This window comes from Lissotriton helveticus, chromosome 5_1, assembly GCF_964261635.1.
Source record: "Lissotriton helveticus chromosome 5_1, aLisHel1.1, whole genome shotgun sequence".
NCBI lineage: Eukaryota > Metazoa > Chordata > Amphibia > Caudata > Salamandridae > Lissotriton > Lissotriton helveticus.
Genome location: NC_136065.1, coordinates 52,852,987 through 52,870,406, shown reverse-complemented (window position 1 = coordinate 52,870,406; position 17,420 = coordinate 52,852,987). Strand labels below are relative to the sequence as shown.

Below are 17,420 nucleotides of genomic sequence, written 5' to 3'. Positions count from 1 at the left end.
ATTGACATCCAGGACCCTATGGCTAGCATAGCCTCCTGGAATCTCGATGCGACGGCCAATCCATCCTTGTGAACAGCCAACACCACATATGCAAGCTGGGGAGAGCTGAAAGTGGATAATGCAACAGGACTTTTCTTCCCTGACTACACCACGGGATGCAGAGGCAGAGGGCTTCATTTCTAGTGGTTAATCGATGCCTCTGGGAGTTGGGCATCAAATAGTCCTTCTTCTTCCCGGCAAGGCTACGAGTGGTCTCAGATGGTGACACATGATTCTTTGATGCTGCTGTACAAGTCTGGACTTGGCTGGTATCTACTGGTCGCCGGTGCTATGGATAGGGAGTGAAGGGTTTGCGCAACAAGCTGTCATTTGCAGAGCCAGTCGTACTGGGAGGCGTAGGAGGAGCAGGCATCTCCTGCCACAACTAGAAGCCACCCCCAATCCGGAGCAGGCTATACAAGATAGGCGGAAAATGCTCTGACATTAGAACCTAACATTTTGAAACGTGTGCACAGGACTTGGATTTAAGATAGGCGGAAGGCACTGCATGCGGCGGCGAGGATGCGTGATTGCACTCAGAGACAATATTGCAAGACTTGCCCTGAACGCTCCTCCAGTGACGATGGATCCACTGTGATGTGGCCATCCGAAGTGGAGTCCGGGCAGACCCCGGATGGGACTCCTCAGACAGCAGATGTCCTAATTTAATGTTGACTGGTTATGCGTCTCTCCTTCTTCCACGGTTCAAGACGGCTCTGGAGAGTTTACAGCTTCCTGTTACTGACGTTCCAGTCTACCAAGGTCAACATCTGGAGATCAGATCCAGTCATCACCCAAAGGGAACGGAGCAGTTGTTCAGGTGAGTGAAGCATGACGGGGTGGTGATCTCTTTGGTGCTTCTAGCTGCAATGGCAGGAAGTCCATGGCGTTGTTGACCTAAATAAGGATGAACTGTGGGAGTTCTTCTTTTATCCAGAGCGGCACTTCTGCACCGCTGGAATTTAACCTTTTTGAGGATCCAGTGGCGCAATGTGTCACAGCATAATTTCAAGGCCACATAAAGCCACTTCACGTGGCTTTTCATGGCCTTGTAAATATGTGTCCCTTTCACATATAAAACTACTTGAAAGGGGCGCTCCATGGATGTTGCTGTGGGCGTTCCCACCCAAAACCCATGAATCTGAAGCATTCCCAGGTTTACGGGAAACCGTAAACCTGGGAATGAGCCAGAATCTAAAACCACTCCAAGGGTGGCATTTGGAAGGCGCAAAAAGGATAAATGTTTTCATTTCTCCTCTTTTCTTCCTTTTTCTATGTGTGCAGCTTTCTGCAGCACACAGAGAAAGAGAAGGTGTACCTTCTTGCACAACATCATTCAGCTCTGCCACACAGGCACCGTTGCACCCTTGGCACAGGGGTGCCTGGTTTGGCACATGTCACAAATTGTGTGCCAACGTAGGGGAAAAAAACAGGAATGTGCCCTATCTTATTGATAGGGTGCAATCCTGCGCTTTTGTCTTCTTGCAGGGAGGCGCAGCAAGATTCCTTGCAGTGCTGTCCTGCACCAAAACCTCTTAAATGAAGCCCCAAGTGTGCCTGCACGATTTTTCAGACCAGCTAATTTCTGAAGTATAAAAACTGCCTCTCATGGGACTTCGCAGCAGTTTTTCTTTTTTAGCGACATGCAGTTTTAGTGCTCCCTTTGCTCGGTCCCTCCCCCTGCACAGTATCCTTGGTTTGCTTGCTCGTTGTTTTACTGGCTTCCTGCAGTTTGGCTCAGGTACACCGAGGTCCTGCATCTTGAAGCGGGGAGGTGACTGTGGCAGACTAACATCTATGCGTAGTATCACTAAGTACATATATGCTCTTCCTTTGCATACAGAGGACGCCCCTTCCCAGACAGCGTTGATTGTTAACATTGATGTAAATCTTGACGTGGGATGCACGAGTGGTGCTGCAGGAGACCTTGGAATGTGATTCATGTCTCTATCTCTCTACATCCCACTACACTTTCTGTCCAGTATTTAGTTCTACCTGGAAGGTCCTCCTTGGCTGGGCAGTTCTACATTCTGCGCAGTGGAGTGGATGGTCATCAGAGCCTGTTGGACATTATTCGCAAATTGCGACACAAAGACATCACTCATCCTTCTGCTTCTCCCCCACAATCCAGGATTCATTCATTCACTCATTCATTATTGCCTCCTCACACTCACCCACCACCACTTCCTCCATCTTTTGTGTGCGTCACCCATTCAGCTGCCATCCTTTGTAAAACACCCACATGTACAATACAAAATGGCCGCCTTCATCGCTAGCTCACCGGGGCGCTCGTCACCGGCCCTTTGGGGACTCATCAGAGCCTCCTCGCAGGCTCACCGCGGTGCTGTGTCCAGACGTGGGGTGTGCGGCTGAAGACCCGAGACGGACCCTCATGCCCTAGTCCCTGCTCTTCGGCAGTGACCTCTTTACTACAAAGCTCTCCATCTAGCGTGTCCGTCTGTAGCGCTACAGGATGCCCAGGGCGACCATACCTACCCCGCTGAGCTCTGTGTTGTGGCACCGTGAGCTATGTCCAGGGTATCACAGCGACAGAGGATCCCGTGAGACCCTCAGCTCTCTGGCAGTGATTGTTGTACTACAGCCCCAGTAATAATAATAATAATAATAAAGTAATTTATAGAGCGCGTAGTTACTTCCACCGGAGTGTTCCAGCACTGGGAAAGCTACTAGTATATGTCGCAAACCACTGCCAAGTTGGACAAGTCCCAATGAAGTATTGGCTGATGTCTGTGGTACGGCCACTCTGTGCTTTATCGAGCACTCGCACAGTTGCAAGCAGGGGCGGCTCCTCATTGAGGGCGGAGGTGCGTCACCCCACTGCTCTTGGGCAGCGTGAGAAGCAGAAACATAAAATGAGATTTTAAATACTATTTTTTGTTTCTGCTTCTCGCGCTGCGAGATAGCAGAACGGTGTGCCTGGTTGGGGGCGGGCGGTTGGGCTGGTCGGAGGTGTGGCTTGCCCAATGTTATGGGCTGTGACTGTTTGGTCGGCCCCCAGGATTTTCTCTATGTAGGCTCAGCCTACATAGAGAACATGGCCTACCTACAGGTGCCGGCTGGGTGCTGTCCACACCAATCTCAATTCTGACATTGTAGCGTTGTAATTGGTTTAGAGGAGGGGAGGGAGGCTGCCTGCTTCCTGTTCCTGGAAAGCAAGAAAGCAGCAAGAAAACACGGGTGCGGGAACGGGCAGGAGTGGAGGCGTGTGGGACCCGGTAAGTTTTTCTTTTGAATTTTTTTTATCCCCTGTGATCCCCGGCGTGAACCCCTGTGCGACCCGCCCCGCGAGCATGCGTGCGCAACGGGTTGCAAGGGAGTGCCGCCATCTTGTCCAACGCTGGACACACTGCAGTGCTAAGAAGACAGACTCTATGGTGTTAGGCATGCAGGACGTGGGAGGGGTAGAGAGTGGAGAAAACAGCTGTTAGCAGGACTCTGGACATGGGCAGACATCGTAACTGGACACAGACACAAGACACAAGACACAAGACACATGGCGATGAAAGGTAATCGTGAGGTCTGAGGAAGAAAGGCCAGCAGAGAAGGAGTGGCAAGTAGGGGGCGCTCTCTCTCAGAGCATGGCCTCTCTTACCATCACTGTTGATTGGTTTGGCCCGGTCCGGTGGGCAGCCAGGGCCTCCTATTGGCTGAGAGTACGTGGAGAGGAATAGCTGATAGGCCGGGTTGTTTAACAGAAGAGCTGTCGGAGAGGAGGGAGAGACAAACCAATGGATGAGAACACACGGACAGACATAGGGACAAGTATACACAGGAGACAGGGGACACCTCAGACAGCTGGGGCTCTCCGGCAACGGCTGAGTTTTATCACAAGCCCCCGACACCTGTGGGATGAGAGCTGTGTAGAAACATCTGCAATACTACCATAGACGAGCCACGGTCAACGTATCTCAAGTAGCAAACTAACCCACAACACTCATAGTGCCAACATCTGTGCCCAACAGAAGAGTAGAAGAAGGAAAATCATCCCACACACTCACACACCAATACACACACTCACACACAGTCTCAATGCACACAATAGAATTGAAGGGCAACAACTATGCCCTACTAAACACACACACACACAAATACACACGCTCTCACACACATTCTCAACTCACAGAAAAGAATAGAAGGGCAACAACTATGTCCTGCTGAACACACACACAGATTCATTCAAAGGAATAGAAGAGTAACAACTATGCCCCTCATACACACACAAGCCCTGAAAAGAGAACTGCCAAGCAAATCGTTCACACAAACAGTGGGATTTTACCAGCGGGTGCCTCACATGTAGCCAGACAACCACAGCTCACACAAAGCAGCAAGAGCTTCCTCCAAAAGATGATGTATAAGGGGCACATCAACGATGGCCAACACACAGAATGATAGGAACCAGCAACCACTACCGAGCACAAGAACAGAGGATCCAGGCGCCGACAACCACACGGGATACATTGAGAATTATGAACCAGGCAACCACTTTTAGACAACCACACTCAAAACAGCAGGAGTCAGACAACCACATCCATACACATCTCACTGGAAGGCTACGATTAGCACCAAACATGCAGATGAAGAGACCTCCCATCAAGCCCAGAATGCCTCTTAGACATATCCCACTGACCATCCCACACAACAAATTCAAACGCAGATGCACTCCGCGAATTCAAAAGCAAGCCCTGGTCACAATTAAGCTGGACTACAAGAACACCTTCTATGCCGGGATCAACAAAAAACTCACCAGGAGGCTGCAGACCATTGAGCACTCGCAGGCCAGAGTCACTCTCAACCTCCCACGCCGCACTCACAACACGCCGCACTCACATCACACCACATCTGAAGGAGCTCCACAGGCTCTCCATTCACCAACGAGCACAATTCAAACTCCACACTCACACTTTCAAGGCACTACAAACACTGGCCCAGCATACCTCAATCATCACATCTGCTTTCACAACCCATCCAGACATCTGCACTCCTACTTGCACACATCACACGCATGAACAAACCCAGATCCAGCGATCGAGCCCTCTCCTACGTCAGTTCTAAAGCGTGGAATGACCTGCGGGTACACATAAGAGCCTCCTCACTACTTGAAGTCTGCAAGAAGCTGACGACCTGGCTTTTCAAGTAGTCCCACAAGGCACTAGGTATGGCAAGGCTCACACCTCCTCAGCTCAAGGAGACCCCTTCAGGCACACAGCAGCCCAACTACTTCCAGCACAGAGAGGAGCCTGGGTCCTCCAAACAACCCCGTGAAAACCCAAAGAAGGAACAGTTAAAGAAACCCTTCCAGTAAAGAGCCGCCCAACCCCAGAGGAGCAAGAACCATCCAAACAATGCCTTCCAATACGCAGATTAGCAAAAACCCAAACAATTTACAACAAACAGAGGTAGGGAAGCCTACTCCCCCAACCTACCACGCCACCCGCCCGCCCGCCGCCGGTGGCAGGCACAGCAGCTCTACAGGCATGGCACTCTTGATAGTAGCGAGGGTGCAGTTTACTGCTTGCTTCACTCAGCAATTGTTTTCTCAACAACTCAAGAATATACTAATACTACGCAAGGGACCAGAGACACTACCAAGCATGAACCTAAAACAGGACTTCACCAGGCATACCAACCACAGTCACTATTATCACCTAAAGCATTGAGAGCAGGACGGGCCTTTCAATCGCTCCCACCGAGCACCAGTGGGAACCCCAAGTCACACCTAACACTCAGAGGAGTGAGAGCCACAAGTCACACCAAACACTCAGATGAGTGAGAGCCTCAATCACACCTAACACACAGTGAAGTGAGGGCTCCAATCACACTCTGAGGAGTGAGAGCCTCAATCACACCTAACACATGGAGGTGGAGACTCACTAACCACACCCAAGATGCAGAGAGCCCAGAGTCAACCGACAGCAGCCAGCACACCGAGGAGTAAGGCCCACCAATCACACCAAACACAAAGACAGCTCCAATCAAACCTGACAATTAGAGGTGATCCCCTGCTAACCACACCCAAAACCCAGCTATCCAAGAGACTACAGTGAGCAGCCAAGAACAGCGGAGTAGCAGCCTCAGGTCACACCCTACAGCGAGAGCCCCCAATCACCCCCAAACTCTCAGAGGACTGAGGGCCCCAAACACACCTAACACTCAGAGGAGTGAGATCCCTAAGTCACACCTAACACTCAGAGGAATGAGAGCACGGAGTAACACCTAACACTCAGAGGAGTGAGAGCCACAAGTCACAACTAACACTCAGAGGAGTGACAGGCCCAAGTCACACCTAACACTCAGAGGAGTGAGAGCCACAAGTCACACCTAACACTCAGAGGAGTGAGAGCCCCAAGTCACACCTAACACTCAGAGGAGTGAGAGCCCCAAGTCACAACTAACACTCAGAGGAGTGAGAGCCCCAAGTCACACCTAACACTCAGAGGAGTGAGAGCCACAAGTCACACCTAACACTCAGAGGAGTTAGAGCCCCAAGTCACACCTAACACTCAGAGGAGTGAGAGCCCCAAGTCACACCTAACACTCAGAGGAGTGGGAGCCACAAGTCACACCTAACACTCAGAGGAGTGAGAGCACGGAGTAACACCTAACACTCAGAGGAGTGAGATCCCTAAGTCACACCTAACACTCAGAGGAGTGAGAGCACGGAGTAACACCTAACACTCAGAGGAGTGAGAGTCCCAAGTCACACCTAACACTCAGAGGAGTGACAGGCCCATGTCACACCTAACACTCAGAGGAGTGTGGGTTCCAAGTCACACCTAACACTCAGAGGAGTGTGGGTTCCAAGTCACACCTAACACTCAGAGGAGTGAAGTTCCAAGTCACAGCTAACACTCAGAGGTGATCACACATTAATCACACCCAAGACGCTTACCCTAGCCAAGACGAAGAGGATTAATCGCCCACTGACGGCAGTTAACACTGAGAGCCCCCATCACTCTTAACACACAGAGCAGAGAGACCTCCCAGGGAGATGTAACACAAAGAGGTGGTCGCCCACTAACCACACCCACAACACAGAGGTGTAAGTGCCACTGACAGCAGCCACAGAGGAGTGAGAGGCCCAATCCTGCCTGTTAGACAGAGGTGATCACTCTCTGACCAGACCCAGCACATAGAGGAGCAAGAGGCCGCAAACCACGCCAAACCTACTAACAGCCCCAACACACAGACTGGAAAAAGCAACACCCACCCACAGTGGATGGGACCATGAACATCATGTTTAACAAGCACCACAATTGGATCTCCCAACCATTTCCGACATACAGAGGATTGAGATTCTTCAACTAGTCGCAAAACCACAGTGTGAGAAGCTGGTGACCACGCCAAGACACATGGAGGTGCCAAGCACACACCACAAACAGAGCAATAGGGCCCGCCCCACATGCCTACAAGCAGGGACTGGACTCTTACCCACTACGCCCCAAACACACACTACAAACAGAGCAATAGGGCCCGCCACACACGCCCTACAAGCAGGGACTAGACTCTTACCCACTATGTCTCAAGCAAACACTACAAACAGAGCAATGGGACCCTCCACACACGCCCTACAAGCAGGGCGTAGACTCTTATCCACTACGTCCGAAGCACACACTACAAACAGAACAATAGGGCCCGCCACACATGCCTACAAGCAGGGACTCGACTCTTACCCACTACGCCCCAAACACACACTACAAACAGAGCAATAGGGCCCGCCACACACGCCCTACAAGCAGGGCATAGACTCTTACCCACTACGTCCCCAGCACACACCACAAACAGAGCAACAGGGCCCGCCACATACGCCCTACAAGCAGGGCATAGACTCTTACCCACTACGCCCCAAACACACACTACAAACAGAGCAATAGGGCCCGCCACACACGCCCTACAAGCAGGGACTCGACTCTTACCCACTATGTCTCAAGCAAACACTACAAACAGAGCAACAGGGCCCGCCACACATGCCTACAAGCAGGGACTCGACTCTTACCCACTACGCCCCAAACACACACTACAAACAGAGCAATAGGGACCGCCACACATGCCTACAAGCAGGGACTCGACTCTTACCCACTACGCCCCAAACACACACTACAAACAGAGCAACAGGGCCCGCCACACATGCCTACAAGCAGGGACTCGACTCTTACCCACTACGCCCCAAACACACACTACAAACAGAGCAATAGGGCCCGCCACACACGCCCTACAAGCAGGGCATAGACTCTTACCCACTATGTCTCAAGCAAACACTACAAACAGAGCAACAGGGCCCGCCACACATGCCTACAAGCAGGGACTAGACTCTTACCCACTACGCCCCAAACACACACTACAAACAGAGCAATAGGGACCGCCACACATGCCTACAAGCAGGGACTAGACTCTTACCCACTACGCCCCAAACACACACTACAAACAGAGCAATAGGGACCGCCACATACGCCCTACAAGCAGGGCATAGACTCTTACCCACTATGTCTCAAGCAAACACTACAAACAGAGCAACAGGGCCCGCCACACATGCCTACAAGCAGGGACTCGACTCTTACCCACTACGCCCCAAACACACACCACAAACAGAGCAATAGGACCCTCCACACACGCCCTACAAGCAGGGCGTAGACTCTTATCCACTACGTCCGAAGCACACACTACAAACAGAACAATAGGGCCCGCCACACAGGCCCTACAAGCAGGGACTAGACTCTTACCCACTACGCCCCAATCACACACCACAAACAGAGCAATAGGGCCCGCTACACACACCCTACAAGCAGGGCGTAGACTATTACCCACTACGTCCCAAGCACACACCACAAACAGAGCAATAGGGCCCACCACACACGCCCTACAAGCAGGGACTAGACTCTTACCCACTACGCCCCAAAACACCAAGCACAACCACAAATAGAGCAATAGAGCCCTCCACACACGCCCTACAAGCAGGGCATAGACTATTACCCACTACGTCCCAAGCACACACCACAAACGGAGCAATAGGGACCTCCACACACACCCTACAAGCAGGGCATAGACTCTTACCCACTATGTCCAAAAACACCAATCACACCACACAAACCGAGCAAAAGGACCCACCACATACGCCCTACAAGCAGGGACTGGACTCTTACCCACTACACCCCAAACACTGAGGGGCTAAAACCTGCAGGGAAACTTCTCTCACTGGGAAAATCATCAACACACAACTCCCAGACACACCTGTGCAAGGCACATGACTGCACAACACACATCCAACACACAGCATTGAAAGACCTGCTTCCAAGGTATACCACAGCAAGGGATACCTCAGCTGTACACGGGTCCAACTCATACATCAGCCATATACCACTCCAAGGGATACCACAGCAAGGGATACCAGTCCAATTGGTTCCACTCCAATGCAAAGTACTGTGAGGCACACCACCGAGACACACAACTGCAAATAACATCTCCTCGATACACCATTCTAAGGCATTCCACCCTCAGGTAAACCACTCCACGACATACACCTGAAAGTAAACCACCAAGACATACCACACCAGAGCGTACAGTCAAGGCACACTCCTGCAGAGCATACGTACAAGACATACCACACCAGAGCGTGCAGCCAAGGCACACTCCTGCAGAGCATACGTACAAGACATACCACACCAGAGCGTGCAGCCAAGGCACACTGCTGCAGAGCATACGTACAAGACATACCACACCAGAGCGTGCAGCCAAGGCACACTGCTGCAGAGCATACGTACAAGACATACCACACCAGAGCGTGCAGCCAAGGCACACTCCTGCAGAGCATACGTACAAGACATACCACACCAGAGCGTGCAGCCAAGGCACACTGCGGCAGAGCATACGTACAAGACATACCACACCAGAGCGTGCAGCCAAGGCACACTGCTGCAGAGCATACGTACAAGACATACCACACCAGAGCGTGCAGTCAAGGCACACTGCTGCAGAGCATACGTACAAGACATACCTACAAAACGGGTCACCAGTGATTCTGCAATGGTTGGCCACCGCTCCAAGATGGCTACTGCGTCTACAGACCTCACTGCAGAGTCCATCCAGGGACCCACTCACACATGGCTCCTCTTACCTGTGCCCTCGGCTCCGTGGGGCAGCTCCGGCAGCTTCATCCGGGCTCGGTTGGGCTCCTGGTACTCGCTGTCCGTGGAGTTGATGCGCTCGTAGCGGTTGGAGTGCCGTGAGTGGGTCAGGGAGTTGTTAGTGTTATTGATAAGGATGGTGTCCCCAGGCACCGAGAGGTGGACGGTCAGGTCGCCATCAGAAATCCGTCGCTGGGCCTGGGCGGGGGAGTTAAGAAAGAATCAGCTGAACAACCCTCAGATGCTTTGATCACAGCCCTCATCCTGCAGCTCAATATCATATAATATGAGGTCTGACTCAGGAGCCCCCACCCTGCAGCCCTGTGCTTCCAAACACAACACCTTCACCGAGGAGCCCCCCCCAGCCCTGTGCTTCCAAACACAACACCTTCACCGAGGAGCCCCCCCCAGCCCTGTGCTTCCAAACACAACACCTTCACTGAGGAGCCCCCCCCAGCCCTGTGCTTCCAAACACAACACCTTCACTGAGGAGCCCCCCACCCCCTCCCCAGCCCTGTGCTTCCAAACACAACACCTTCACTGAGGAGCCCCCCACCCCCTCCCCAGCCCTGTGCTTCCAAACACAACACCTTCACCGAGGAGCCCCCCCCAGCCCTGTGCTTCCAAACACAACACCTTCACTGAGGAGCCCCCCCCAGCCCTGTGCTTCCAAACACAACACCTTCACCGAGGAGCCCCCCCCAGCCCTGTGCTTCCAAACACAACACCTTCACTGAGGAGCCCCCCACCCCCTCCCCAGCCCTGTGCTTCCAAACACAACACCTTCACCGAGGAGCCCCCCCCAGCCCTGTGCTTCCAAACACAACACCTTCACTGAGGAGCCCCCCCCAGCCCTGTGCTTCCAAACACAACACCTTCACCGAGGAGCCCCCCCCAGCCCTGTGCTTCCAAACACAACACCTTCACCGAGGAGCCCCCCCCAGCCCTGTGCTTCCAAACACAACACCTTCACCGAGGAGCCCCCCCCAGCCCTGTGCTTCCAAACACAACACCTTCACCGAGGAGCCCCCCCCAGCCCTGTGCTTCCAAACACAACACCTTCACCGAGGAGCCCCCCCCAGCCCTGTGCTTCCAAACACAACACCTTCACTGAGGAGCCCCCCCCAGCCCTGTGCTTCCAAACACAACACCTTCACTGAGGAGCCCCCCACCCCCTCCCCAGCCCTGTGCTTCCAAACACAACACCTTCACTGAGGAGCCCCCCACCCCCTCCCCAGCCCTGTGCTTCCAAACACAACACCTTCACTGAGGAGCCCCCCACCCCCTCCCCAGCCCTGTGCTTCCAAACACAACACCTTCACCGAGGAGCCCCCCCCAGCCCTGTGCTTCCAAACACAACACCTTCACTGAGGAGCCCCCCACCCCCTCCCCAGCCCTGTGCTTCCAAACACAACACCTTCACTGAGGAGCCCCCCACCCCCTCCCAAGCAATGTGCTTCCAAACAACACCTTGAATGAGGACCCCCCCCCCTCCCCAGCCCTTTCCTTCCAAACACAACACCTTCACTGAGGAGCCCCTCCAACCCTGCAGCCCTGTGCTTCCAAACACAAAACTTTCACCGAAGGTCGTCACATTCTTGTGGAAGGCAAGCAAAGAGTAACAGTTCCTGAGCTCAGCTAGAAGAGAGTTAGCGGCCTTTCATGCGTGCCAGACGGAACCTGGGCACTGAGAACTGTGAGCGGCTGTCGGTGGGCACATAGGGTCTCACCAAGCCTTGGATAGAAGAAGGGGCCAAGCCAAGTTTGGCCCGGAACATATAGCATAAGGCCTTGAATTTGATGCGCTTGTTCACCCTGAGCCAGGTCGTTTATGAAGCAGCGGTGAAACTGAGGCGCATCTGGATGATCTGCAGGTGATGCATCGAGGATTCGTCTGCGCCCAGGTGTAAAACATTGCCGTAGTCCAGTCTGGAATTCACCAAAGCCTGCATCACCGTTCTCTGGGCATCCGGTGGAATTAGCCAGAGGATCTTTTAAGCCATTTGAGAACAGAGAAGCCAGCGGCTGCGACTGGTCACCTGAGGTTTGGCGGGGAGATTGTTATCGACAATGAAAAACCAAGATTCTTGACCTTAGCTACCAGAGCAGGTAATGGTCCCAGAGCTTCCGGCCAGTGGTTAACACCCCAGAGTTTGGGGTTACTTCCTTGATCCAGGACCTGAGTTTTGTTGCCATTCAGCTTCAGGGCATTTCTAGTCACCCAGAGGGAGACATTTCTCAGGCCAAGCTGGAGTAGGGAGGGATCATGATGCTGTGCAGCTGATAATGAGAAGATAATCTGGGTATTTTCAGCATATGAAATGATGGTGAGGCCTGACTTCTCAGCAATGCCAGCCAGAGGGCGAACGTAGATATTGAAGAACAATAGGCTCAAAATTGATCTCTGAGGGACTCCAGAGGTAAGCGCTAAGGTCTTCGATCTAGTATTTGTCAAGAAGACCTGAAAGGTGCGATCTTTTAAGAAGGAGATCAGCCACCTCAAGGCTAGACCCTCAATACCTGTGGCCTCAAGTCGGGCTGTCAAGATGGTGTGTGACACTGCATCGAAGGCCGCCCTTACGTCTAGCAGGATGACGGCGGCACTCCCTTCGGAGTCGAGCTATTGCCTAAGACATTCCGTGACCTGAAGCAGGGCAGATTCGTTGCTATGGCCAGATCTGAAGCCGGACTGCGAAGGGTGAAGGAAATTGGGAGTCAGCAAAAGAGGAGAGTTGGAAATGAACGTGCCTTTCCAGTGTCTTAGGAAAAACAGATAGAAGGGAGATCGGGCGGAAATTTGACCAACAGAGAGGATCACAATCACCCTTCTTCAACAAAGGAAGGACAAGAGCGTGTTTCTAACTCTGAGGTATGTGCCCTTTGCTTAAAAATATGTTGAGGAGGTTGAGAATCACAGTAAGGGCAGCATCGTTCAAGATTCTGAGTTCAGAAGGAGGAAGGCGATCAAGTGGGGAAGCGGACTTGATGGATGCCAGTAGAGATTGCAGTGTAGCCAGGTCCGACACCTAATTTGGAGGGGTTCCTCAGACCTGATATCTGGGGGGATGCGTCAAAGTGTCTATCAGCTTGGGAGAAGTTCCCTAGGTGGGAGGCGTCCATGTCAAGTTGACGGTGGATGGACTTGACTTTATTTTGAAAAAACATTGCTATCTCGTCACACTGAAGTTGAGAAAGAGCAGGGGGTAGTAGAAAAGTGCTTGCTGCTGAGAGCTCGGTCACAACTTTAAACAAAGTTCTCTGGCAGTGTTGGGGGTTGGTGATCTTCTCCGTGAAGTAAGTCGCACCAGCAGATCTAGAAAGGGTATGGTATTTCTTCGATGCTGTCAGGTATTCAGACTTAGCCTCGGGCGCATAGTGCTTCCTCCATTGCGTTGCGGTTTGGATGAAAGTGGTAGGGACAAATCTGTAGCCTCTGTAAGCCATTGGTGCACGGAGATTTGGTCTGGGTCATGTTGGGATATAAGGGTAGGGGTTTCTTAAGAAGGAATTTATTAAGCATTGTCATGTCAAGCTTGGACCAATTCCTGTTTTTAGGAAGCAAGGCAGGCCGGGTAAGGGAAGTGAAAGGAGCTTAATAGTAAAAGGTACTGCAAAGTAATCCAGCTAGGGCTTTAATGCCAACATTTTAAGGCCCCTCTCCATTTTTGCGAGATGGGGAGGGAGAGTGTGGCCAAGAAGAGGATCATTGTTCTCTGTCACACGATTGGCTATGAAGTATTTTCCTTCTGAGTAAGTGAAGCATTTATATAATTCAAGAACTGAGACATGAACCCTGCCTGTGAGCAAAGGAGTGCTGCTGGCCTGGTGACTGCGGACTTCTAATATATATTTCATCGTCACACACCTCAAAGGCCAGAGAGCTTTGAGTACAAGCATCCGAGGTGGGAGACGTGCACCCTGACTGGCCGGCCGCTGTCAGGGTCTGGGTCTGCTGGGCTCCACGAAGGAGACATGTCCATCCCACTGACCATGTCAACTCCAAGGCAACTTCATCAGCCCAGAGCTCTCCCACCCCAGCAGGATACCGCGGCCCTCTGGGAGAGTTACATATTCTATGATTAAACTTTTCGATAAGTTTATTATTTTTTCCTTTTTTGCTGCTTAGTGAATTTGTTCAATGAATTTAATCTGAATTGGACTTTTTGGGGGTTTTATTTTCAACTATTTCTCAACAGTTGTTGAGCTATTTTAATTTAGATTGCTCACATTTCCCCCCAAACATGTTTAGTTTTTACTATTTCATATAAACCTTGCCCGGGCCTTACATACTTTGGGTCACAAGGAAAGTGCATGGACGTGTCGTATGTACGGCAATGCCATGCCTCCCTGTCCTTTGCTTTCCGTTGGCACCGTTGAGGCAGCCATGCACCAATGCAGATACCCTAGCGCCAAGGCATCAGGGTGCCTTCGTTGAAATCCGATTGATTTTGTGCAGGATGGGGCACCTCGCTTCACAAAAACAATTGTTGCACCTGCCCTGGGAGGCGCACAGTTTTGACGCGTTTACAGATAGTTGTAAATCTGTGAATGCTTCAAACCCCATGGGTGCTGCATGGGAAGACCCACCGCAAGGCCATGGAACGCCTCCTTAACATGGAGTGAGGCTGCGCGTCTATGAGGCCATGCAGAGTTGCTTCGCGCCGCCTCATAGATATGATTGAGAGACCTGCGCCACCAGAGAGTCATGCAGAGCCAGGCCTCATAGATATGATTGAGAGGCCTGCGCCACCGGAGAATCATAAAAAGTGACGCTCCTGTGGCACAGGCCTCTTGTAAATGAGGCCCTCAATCTCTAAGGAGTTGTGCCTTGTGCTTGGTGATTTCTGCCTCCACCTGCACTCCTGGTGAGATTCTGCCTTGAGATGGGCCCCTGCACTCACAGGTAGCTCCAGGGGTTCTTTGGGGCCCTCCGGCCCCTCTGTTTGGGGGTGGCTGTAGGGAGTGTGCAGTGGATCTCTGCTCTGCCAGTGATGTTCTAACTATAAATCATTTAAGTTAGTTCTTCAAGCCTGGTGTATATAGACTCTTACGTCTTCGACCCCATACATAATTGTAAGATAAACATAAATGCAAATATTTGGTAAAGGTAATTGAGGGCCAAAAATGTTAGCTTTTTATTCTACTTTAATAAACTTCCTCAAATGTTACAAATGTATATTCATTAAAAATATATATTTGTCACTTCATCCAGGCAAGGCCCTCTTTGCTCCTGTTCTATTGTTTGTTTTCAATTATTCTCACTGTAACAGACTCCATGTTGGATTCTGAATGGAATTCTTTCAGGGATTGGGTGGGTGGGCTCCGCCTCTGAAACTTGTGACTGAAAGGATTGTTTTCAGACTCCAGCGTCTTCTACAGTGAGATGAAGTGACTGGACACAGAGCTGCTTTGAAGCTTTCCTGGCTGGAACAGGCCCATCCTCCCTCCCTCCCTCCCTCCACCACCAGAACCAGCAGCGGAACCCGCTTCTCACCTTCCCGAGGACCTTCTTCAGGTATTGCCTCCAGACAATGAGGAAGATGACGACGAGGAGCAGGAAGATGATCACTACGAGGCATCCGATCAGGATGGAGGTGTTGCTGTTGTCATCCTTGGCGATGGGCTGGTTCGTCCGGCTGTCCCCAAGAGCATCGGGCTCTGAGGGAAGAGGAGAAGCTTGAGATGTTTTTTCATCAGACTGAGACCCAGAGACCCTTGGGTGGTGACCACTGGACGACTCATGCAAGGTGCCCCCTGGATCACCCTCACGAGGTGCCCTGTGGATGACCCTCGCGAGGTGCCCCCTGGACAACCCTAGCAAGGTGCCCCCTGGACGACCCTCGCGAGGTGCCCCTGAACAACCCTCACGAGGTGCCCCCTGGATGACCCTCATGCGGTGCCCCTGGACGACCCTGGGTAGGTGCCCCTGGACAACCCTCACGAGGTGCCCCCTAGATGACCCTCGCGAGGTGCCCCCTGAACGACCCTAGCGAGGTGCCCCTGGACAACCCTCACGAGGTGCCCCCTGGATGACCCTCATGAGGTGTGCCTTGGACAACACTTGTGAGGGGCCCCCTGGATGACCATCGCGGGGTGCCCCCTGGATGATCCTCTCAAGGTGCCCCCTGGACGACCCTCGCAAGGTGACCCCTGGACGACCCTCGCGAGGTGCCCCTGGACAACCCTCATGAGGTGCCTCCTGGATGACCCTCATGACATGTGCTCTAGATGGTCCTCTCAAGGTGCCCCCTGGATGACCCTCGCGAGGTGCCCCCTGGACGACCCTCGCAAGGTGCCCCTTGGATGATCCTCACAAGGTCCCCCCTTTTAAAACCCTCAAGAGGTGCCCCTGAACCTACTCACCTAGGGCAGTATTGTTGGCGGTGAAGGCTGGGATCATGCGCCCCACATGAAGGGTGGCGCCAGTGTGCTCGGAGGCCATGCCGGGCGCCTCGTGTAGGGTAGCGCCAGGCTGTTCGGTCGCAGCAGGGATCCTGTGTTGTGGGTGTGCTGTAGAGACAGGCTCCTCCTGCGGGCGGGGAGGGGCTATGGACGCCCGGTGGGCAGGAAGCGGGGGATGGAGGCTGGCCTCGGCAGGGTCCGAGTCATCTACAACCTCTGAAAGAGAGAAGTGTGCAGTTGGTGGGAGATGAACCACACATGCATGTTGTGCCACCCCTCTAGCCAAGGTGTAACCCTTCTGAGCCTCACACACCCCCAGCCCGGCCCTGCTTACCGGACAGGAAGGCGATCTCACTGAAGAGCAGCCATGAGGCGGAGAAGTGGAAGTTACAACGGACAATGCGCCCCACTCTCTCCAGCAGCGGCACCGTGATGGAGCGGGCGGTGGGGTCCGTCACCTCCAAGGCCAGGGACAGGCTGACCGGCTCTGGCTCCCAGGGTGAGTGCAGGCCCCTTCGGAAGGAGCAGTCCACCTGCCGGAAGACCTGCACGCCATGTGTGTGCATGTTGTTCACGTGCACCTGTGAAGTGAAACAGAGGATGGAGGACAGAGAGGAGCAGAAAGGAGGTCAAAGAGAGCAGCAGTAAATCAAGGGAGTGGGAGTAAGGTGTGGGGAAGAGAGACATGAGAGATGTCAGGGAGAAATAGAGATGGGTGTAGCTGGAGAAGAAGGATGCTGAGGAGAGCTCAAGGGATGAGACACGCTCGCCAAACAAGTGAACGCGGAGCTTCAAAGATCTATGTAAGGAGCGGTGGGGTATCCCCTGACTTCATCTTGA

The 17,420-nt window shown here is 52.7% G+C and overlaps 1 protein-coding gene across 1 annotated transcript in view; it reads right to left on the bottom strand.

Annotated features, from left to right (window-relative positions):
- The window catches only part of DDR1 (discoidin domain receptor tyrosine kinase 1), a 296,382-nt gene that overhangs the window by 53,933 nt on the left and 225,029 nt on the right, over window positions 1-17,420 (bottom strand). Inside the window, exons 8-12 of the mRNA XM_078641698.1 lie at window positions 16,915-17,161; window positions 16,542-16,796; window positions 15,673-15,836; window positions 10,169-10,376; window positions 3,653-3,760 (exon numbers count right to left, since the gene is read on the bottom strand). Coding sequence (XP_078497824.1) covers window positions 3,653-3,760; window positions 10,169-10,376; window positions 15,673-15,836; window positions 16,542-16,796; window positions 16,915-17,161 — 982 coding nt within the window. The remainder of the gene's footprint in view (window positions 1-3,652; window positions 3,761-10,168; window positions 10,377-15,672; window positions 15,837-16,541; window positions 16,797-16,914; window positions 17,162-17,420) is intronic.